Source organism: Chiloscyllium plagiosum, unplaced genomic scaffold (assembly GCF_037043375.1).
Source record: "Chiloscyllium plagiosum isolate Xiang-an unplaced genomic scaffold, Cpla_swu_hap1 HiC_scaffold_19, whole genome shotgun sequence".
In the NCBI taxonomy this organism is placed as follows: domain Eukaryota; kingdom Metazoa; phylum Chordata; class Chondrichthyes; order Orectolobiformes; family Hemiscylliidae; genus Chiloscyllium; species Chiloscyllium plagiosum.
Window position 1 is genome coordinate 76,145,473 of NW_028270157.1, and position 8,555 is coordinate 76,154,027.

Below are 8,555 nucleotides of genomic sequence, written 5' to 3' on the forward strand. Positions count from 1 at the left end.
ATGCTATCCCTTATCTAAAATGCCACTCCCCCTCCTCTCTTGCCTCCCTTTCTATCCTTCCTGTAGCATTTGTATCCTGGAACATTAAGCTGCCAGTCCTGCCCATTCCTGAGACATGTTTCTGTAATTGCAATGTTTCCAGTCCCATGATTCTAACCATGTCCTGAGGTCATCTGCCTTCCCTGTTTGGCTCAGGCAGCATCCAAGATCCAAGGAGCAGGAGAATTGACGTTTTGGGCATAAGCCCTTCCGAAACGTCGATTCTCCTGTTCCTTGGATGCTGCCTGACCTGCTGCGCTTTTCCAGCAACACATTTTCAGCTCTGATCTCCAGCATCTGCAGTCCTCACTTTCTCCTTCCCTGTTAGGCCCCTTGCATTGAAATAAATGCAGTTTAATTTATTAGTCCTACCTTGTCCCTGCCTGCACTGACTGTTTGACTCACTTTTGTTCTCAACTGTACCAGTCTCAGATTGATCTCTTTCCTCACTATCTCCCTAGGTCCCACCCTCCACCTTATTAGTTTAAATCCTCCCAAGCAGTTCTAGTAAATTTCCCTGCCAGTATATTAGTCCCCTTCCAATTTAGGTGCAATCCGTCCTTCTTGTACAGGTCCCCTCTACTCCAAAAGGGATTCCAATGATCCAAAAATGTGAATCCTTCTCCCATACACCAGCTCCTCAGCCATGCATTCATCTGCTCTATCCTCCTATTCCTTCCCTCACTAGCTCGGAGCACTGGGAGTAATCCAGATATTACTACCCTTGAGGACCTCCTTTTTAAATGTCTGCCTAACTCTCTGTAATCTCCCTTCAGAGTCTCAACCTTTTCCCTTCCAATGTTGTTGGTTCCAATGTGGACAATGACCTCCTGCTGGCCCCTCTCCCCCCGTGAGAACATTCTGCACCCTCTCTGAGACATCCTTGATCCTGACACCAGGGAAACAACACACTATTCTGCTTTTTCACTGCTGGCCACAGAAACGTCTGTCTGTACCTCTGACTACAGAATCCCCTGACACAATTGATCTCTTGGAACCTGACGTACCCCTCGTTGCATTAGAGCCAGTCTCAATACCAGAGACTTGGCTGTTGGTGCTACGTTCCCCTGAGAATCCATCACCCCCTACATTTTCCAAAACAGCAAACCTGTTTGAAATGGGGATATCCACAAAAGCCTCCTGCACCAGCTGCCTACCTCTCTTACCCTTCCTGGAGTTAACCCATCTTTGTGACTGTGTCTGAAACTTTTCCCCCCTTCCTTAAGCTGCCATCCATCACATACTGTTGCTGTTGCAAATTCCTCATCGCTTCTATCAGTCTCTCCATTCGCTCTGATTAGATTTGCATCCAACAGCATTTATGCATTTATGGCAGATATAATCCGCAGTAACCCTTAAACTCTCTTTAAACTCCCACATCTGACAAGAAGTACATATCACTGCAAAGGCCATTTTTGCTCCTTCACAATCTACAGACCCAGAAAATAACACTGTCTTATTCCTTTAAAAACACTGCACCAGGTTAAATTAATAGTTATGGCTTGTATTTTAAGTTTAATCAATAGACTTATCTCCAAAAACTTATAATCAAGAAATAACCCACTGTACTCACTACTGCAGCCTTTCTCTTGGACAGACTTAAAACAACAATGAACTTATCTGATTCTCTTGGAGACTTAAAACAACAATGAACTTATCTGAACTTCACCCAAACTGGTTCCTCCAAGATTAGTTGTGAAATTCACTGTTAATTTTCCCAGACGCACTCCAATGTCCAGCGACACATGAATTCAAAAGCAGCAAAGGCAGTAACTGTGCAGGTCCTCTCTCTCTCTCCTGCACTGTCCTCACCATGTGCTTCCTTTGTCTGCTCTATGTCTGTGCTTCCTTTGTCATGTCACCTCTCTCCGCTTCTGTGATACACAGCCTTTTATTCTTCCTGAACAATGCAGATTCACAGTTACCAACTTATATTGTCCATTGCTTATCCATTTACAGTTTCTCTGCCTCCTCTTGATAACTTTCTTCCTTCCCTTCTTAGCGTCCTTGACAAATTTAGTTGGAATACATGTGTTCCATTTGTCTAAACTATTGATATTGGTTTCTAATAGCTGAGGAACAAGCACTGGTTGCTGTATCACTGCTGATGTTAGTTTCTATTAAACTGATGAAGATTAATTTATCCCAGTGGACAATATCTTCAATATGAGGATGAGTTTCCCTCCTCCAGGATTGCGTGTTGGGCTCTCCATTAGATATTGTTAGGAACAGGTACAGCTGTGACAAGTCGTTTAGTGAGAATACTTTCCTCTTATTAGTTCACTCATCACATGCCACATTCTGGTTGCGGTGTAGTTTCGGCCTCATCCTGCTCAGTCGGTGATGGGGTCTGAGGAGACTCTGTTGCTGATGGACATTGAAGTACCACACCCAGAGTATGTTCTGTCTCCTTGTCACCCTCAACACTTCCTCCGATTTGCTGTCACTATCGAGGAGAACTGATTTACCCAGGGATATACCCAGGGATGGTGATGGGGCTTCATGAACCATTACCCATCAGGCCTGATTCTGAGAGTATGATAATGTCAGATTATTGTTCATTTTGACTGGTGAAGAAACAAAGGTGAAAATGGAGCAGGGAATAATGGCTTCAAAAGCTGAATGAAAGGCACTCTCTGAATGTTCATTGTTTTATCACCAAATATTGTGGAATTCACTGCATCCATCGAGGTAATTGGAAATGATTTAATGACATTAGAGAGACTCCATGACAGGATGAACGATATTGAGAATGGAACGTCCAGAACATTTTATCGCTGAGGGGGTTATATAAAAATGAAAAGGACGTGAGGAATTTTCAAATAAGGGATGACATGTGTTTGATCATAAATGAGGATCTTACATCAAATGATAAAGGTTTTGGCTTAATCTTATTGATACTGTGTGTGAAGTGCCAGTTATTACGAGTTTGGGGAAAGGCTTCCACCACGAGGCTGAGTGGATCTCATCAAACTTGATGGACTGAAGGGTCTTTGTGATGTGGAATTTATAACACTATCACATTCTACAACTGACATTCCCCTGCACATCATATAACTGACATTCTGCTCTTATGGATGTGTGGATGTAGGTTTGCTCATTGAGCTGAAAGGTTCATTTTCAGATGTTTCGTCACCATACTAGGTAATATCTTCAGTGAGCCTCCAGATGAAGCACTAGTGGCATGGCCCGCTTTCCATTTATGTGTTTAGGTTTCCTTGGGTTGGTGATGTCATTTCCTGTGGTAATGTAATTTTCTGTGGTGATACAATTTTGCGAGTTATCTGTATAGAGGGTTTATCAGCTGCTGTTTTAGTGAGTTGGTGGGTTTGTGGGATACCATGATGCCAAAGAGTCTGAGCACTCTGGCAGTCATTTCCAAGATGTCTTTGATGTAGGGGAGAGTGACTCGGGTTTCTGGACATATTTTGTCTGATTGTTGGGATTTGTTGCTGAGAAATCTGCGGACTGTGTTCATTGGGTAGCCGTTCATTTTGAACACACGGTATAGGTGATTTTTCTCTGCTCTGTGTAGTTCCTCTGTGCTGCAGTGTGTGTTGGCTCATTGAAATAATGTTCAAATACAGATTTGTTTGTGGATGTTGGGATGATTGCTTCTATGGTTCAGTATTTGATCTGTTTGTGTTGTTTTCCTGTAGACATAGAACATAGAACATAGAAGAATACAGCGCAGTACAGGCCCTTGGGCCCTCGATGTTGCGCCGATCCAAGCCCACCTAAACTACACTAACCCACTATCCTCCATATACCTATCCAATGCCCTCTTAAAAACCTAGACGCTGGTTTGAAGTTCCCCATTGGCTGTTCGTTCTACTGTGACATCTAGGAATGGCAGTTGGTTGTTGGTTTCCTCCTCTTTAGTGGATTTTATGTCAGTAAGGGTATTATTGATGGTCTTGAAGGTTTCCTCTAATTTGTTCCATTTTGCGATGAAGTAGCAGACCCAAAGTTTGGGTGGGATGGTTGGCAGAGCTGTTTGTTCGAGTCTCTGCATTACTGCTACTAATGTAATCAGTGTTTCCTTGGCCAGGTTAACGTTGATAGATGTGACAGAGCTGTTATATCAAAAAAGACCATTATTTCATCCTCTTCTATTTTGGTGTCTTTGATGATCTTCAGGAATTCTTGGGTGGATTGGATAGAGTGGTGTGAGTCTTCTAGTAAGTGTTTTAGTCTTTGGTGTAACTCCTTGGCCAATCCATAAGTTCGTGTTACGGGTAGCTATGGGTCTGAGGGGGACTCCTGGTTTGTGAATTTTGGGTAATCTGTAAAAGCGTGGTGTGTTAGATATTTCTGGTTTCATTTTTTGGAAGTTGGTCTTATTTATTTATCCAGATTTCTGAAGATTTTTGAGTAGGGCTGTGATGCGGTTCTGTAGTTGTGGGGTCAGGTCTATTGCCACTTGTTGGTAAGTGTTGGTATCTGCAAGTAGTGCGCTCACTTTCTCAATATAGTCTCTTTGATTTAAAATGAATGTCAAGCATTCTTTGTCTGCAGGTAGGATAACAATGTTTTTTTTAAACTTTCTAGCACGTTCCTTTCTTGCGTATTGAGTGTGTTTCCTTCCTTTTTCCTGTTTCATGTTGGTGCGACTGTCTGTCTGATGGTTTGATAGGTTTCCTCTGTGAATTGGTTGTCTTTCAGGGTTGTCTCTAATGCTGCTAAGAAATCTTTCTTGTCTGAATCCTGGAAGTTGTAATTTATTTCTCTTACTAAGATGTCCTTCTCAGTGTCTGTTAAGAGTCGGTCAGATAAGTTTTTTTTATCCATGCTGGGTTGTTGGCTGGGTTGTTTGGGGGTGAGAGTCTTTCTTGTGATTTACCTCATTTTAAAAGGATACTTCAGAACTTTATGATTGTCATTTAAGCTCCAATTATTTCAAAATATCTCTGAATACAGTGACACATTTGAAAATCTCAATGGATCTTCAGTCAAAATGGTCATTTTGAAGATATGGTCTCTCCAGGGGAGGGGGGGGGGGGCCCTTGGTTCAAGATCGGTCAAAAGAATCACTCGGAGTGCAATCTGTTTAAAACAAGGTTACCAGTTTAAAAAATTAAGGCAGCCTGGCACAGATTTGTCTAGCAACACAGAGATTAAAAACTTCTGTGTTCTGTGGAGAAATAGCGCAACTACATTAAAAAATTACACATTATTTATGTGTTTTTTTTAGGAGACAGCGCAGCCTTATTCACAAGAAAAGATCAATCAAATGTAATGATTGACAACAGGCTAATCCAATGATATTCCCTGGGAAAGGGGTCTTAATTATGTAAATCATCATGTCATAGTAGCAGTTCAAGGTTAGTTCAAATGGTCAATTAATATGTCAGTATTCATTTTATGAAAATTCCATTGTTTGCCTTATCTCGAAATAGAACCAACTCAGTAAAGTATTAGTTCAAATTCACAGTGTCTTAGAAAATTCTAAAGCCATTTTGTTATGTTATTTTAAATTGAAAAGCCATTTTAATCAAAAAAATTGACTTGTTGCTTCTGATAACAACTTAAATTCAAATTTTAGATTCTCAACTTTGTCTCCAGGCTCATGTGTATTTGTTTTTGTTTTCCTCCCTCACAGTTAACGTAGTGACGATCTATGTCCTGCTTTATAAAGATTGTGGATTGTCTCCATGTGTCAGACGTTACCTGGGGGCCATGGCAGCAGCAGATCTCCTGGTCATTATCCTCGATCTGATACTGAGACACATTCCCATTATGTACCAGGAAGAGTTTTATTTCCTGACTTGGGTCCGCATTTGTAATATCCACGCCGTCCTGCTTTATGCAGTCACTGACTGCTCTGTCTGGTTCACCGTCACTTTCACCTTTGATCGGTTTGTGGCCATTTGTTGCCAGAAGCTGAAAAGTAAATATTGCAGTGAGAAAACGGCGGCTGTGGCTCTGGGAGCAGTGACTGTGCTGAGCTGTTTAAAGAACATTTTCTGGTATTTTATGCTCACATGTCAGTATTTGCTGGAGAACACTCCCTGGTTTTGTGATTTTGCATACGGTGTTCTTGACTCTCCCGTCTGGGTCACAATCGAGTTCCTTCATTACATTCTAAACCCTGTTCTTCCATTTCTGCTGATTCTGCTGCTCAACGCTTTCACCGTCAGACACATTTTAGTGACCAGCAGAGCCCGCAGGAGACTCCGCTCTCACACCAATGGAGACGCTCAGTCTGACACAGAAATGCAAAATCGAACAAAATCCATCATTTTACTGTTTGTAATCTCGTCTAATTTCATCCTGTTGTGGTCAACGCTAACGGTGTTTACTCTATGGTACCGGATAGACTGGATTGTGTATTCCCCTGTATATCTACATCTCTTTGTGCAGGAATTGGGCTTCATGCTGCAGCTCCTCAGTTGCTGCACAAACACCGCGATTTATGCCGTGACCCAGACTAAGTTCAGGCAGCAGCTGAAGAATGTGCTGAAATATCCCTTTACCCAAATTCATCAGTCAATCAAACTCATTCATTAATCAATCCACCCGGGATTTTCACATTTCAGTTCACGGTTTCAGCAATGAAGCAGCCTGTCGCTGTGGTAACAGACTGAGGGTTGTGCTGGTTTTAACTCAGGGGCCAGTAAGAAAAGGCACCATTCCAACAACGGAATCTATAACTTCAATTTGTAAAAAAATAAAAATGTTCATTAAAAAGTGTCAAGGAGCAGATCAATATATAGTTTTGTTTATTATTGTGTCGAAGAGGCTGAGCTGGAGAGAGACAGATTCAGCCCAAAGTCCGGGTCCTCAGGGCTTTCGATGATGTAGCCATTTCGGAGACATGGATAGAGCAGGGACAGGAATGGTTGTTGCAGGTTCCGGGATTTAGTTATTTCAGTAAGAACAGAGAAGATGGTAAAACAGGGGGAAGTATGGCATTGTTAGTCAAGGACAGTATTACGTTAACAGAAAGGACGTTTGAGGACTCGTCTGCTGAGGTAGTATGGACTGTAGTTAGAAACAGGAAAGGAGAGGTCACCCTATTGAGAGTTTTCTATAGGCCTCTGAATAATTCCAGAACTGTAGAGGAAAAGATGGCAAAGATGATTCTATATAGGAGCAAGAGTAACAGGGGACTTGTGATGGGGGCCTTTAACTTTCCAAATATTGACTGGAAACACGAAAGTTCATGTACTTTAGATGGGTCAGTTTTTGCCCAGTGTGTACAGGAGTTTGTAAGGTTTGTGAAGGTTTGTAGCTCAGGTTGAGGTTTAGGGATGTAGGCTTGCTCGCTGAGCTGTAGGTTTGATATCCAGACGTTTCATTACCTGGCTAGGTAACATCATCAGTGGCGACCTCCAAGTGAAGCGAAGCTGTTGTCTCCTGCTTTCTATTTATATCTTTCTCCTGGATGGGGTTCCTGGGGTTTGTGGTGATGTCATTTCCTGTTCGTTTTCTGAGGGGTTGATAGATGGCATCTAGATCTATGTGTTTGTTTATGGCGCTGTGGTTAGAGTGCCAGGCCTCTAGGAATTCAAAGTTTGTGAGAAGATTTGTACCTCGGGTGCTCGTTGCTGTGGTTCTGTTCGCCGAGCTGGAAGTTTTTGTTGCAAACGTTTCGTCCCCTGTCTACGTGACATCCTCAGTGCTTGGGAGCCTCCTGTGAAGCGCTTCTGTGGTGTTTCCTCCGGCATTTATAGTGGCCTGTCCCTGCCGCTTCCGGTTGTCAGTTCCAGCTGTCCGCTGTAGTGGCCGGTATATTGGGTCCAGGTCTATGTGTTTGTTGATGGAGTTTGTGGATGAGTGCCATGCTTCTCGGAATTCCCTGGCTGTTCTTTGTTTCGCTTGCCCTATAATGGTAGTGTTGTCCCAGTCAAATTCATGTTGCTTGTCGTCTGCGTGTGTGGCTACTAGGGATAGCTGGTCGTGTCATTTCGTGGCTAGTTGATGTTCGTGGATGCGGATCGTTAGCTGTCTTCCTGTTTGTCCTATATAGTGTTTTGTGCAGTCCTATCAAGGGGTTTTGTACACTACATTAGTTTTGTTCATGCTGGGTATCGGGTCCTTCGTTCTGGTGAGTTGTTGTCTGAGAGTGGCTGTTGGTTTGTGTGCTGTTATAAGTCCTAGTGGTCGCAGTAGTCTGGCTGTCAGTTCAGAGATGTTCTTGATGTATGGTAGTGTGGCTAGTCCTTTGGATTGCGGCATGTCCTCGTTCTGTTGTCTTTCCCTTAGGCATCTGTTGATGAAATTGCGAGGATATCCATTTTTGGCGAATACCTTGTATAGGTGTTCCTCTTCCTCTTTTTGCAGTTCTGGTGTACTGCAGTGTGTTGTGGCCCTTTTGAATAGTGTCTTGATGCAACTTCGTTTGTGTGTGTTGGGGTGGTTACTTTCATAGTTCAGGACTTAGTCTGTGTGTGTGGCTTTCCTGTGTACCTTAGTGGTGAATTCTCCGTTCGGTGTTCTCTGTACCATCACGTCTAGGAATGGGAGTTGGTTGTCCTTTTCTTCTTCTCTCGTGAATCGGATTCCTGTGCGTG

The 8,555-nt window shown here is 42.8% G+C and overlaps 1 protein-coding gene across 1 annotated transcript in view; it reads left to right on the top strand.

Annotated features, from left to right (window-relative positions):
- LOC148146813 (putative G protein-coupled receptor 139) overlaps positions 1-6,549 on the top strand; it is a 41,928-nt gene extending 35,379 nt beyond the window's left edge. Inside the window, exon 2 of the mRNA XM_087996919.1 lies at positions 5,642-6,549. Within this exon, the coding sequence (XP_087853045.1) occupies positions 5,642-6,549 (908 nt within the window). The remainder of the gene's footprint in view (positions 1-5,641) is intronic.
- Positions 6,550-8,555: the final 2,006 nt, after the last annotated feature.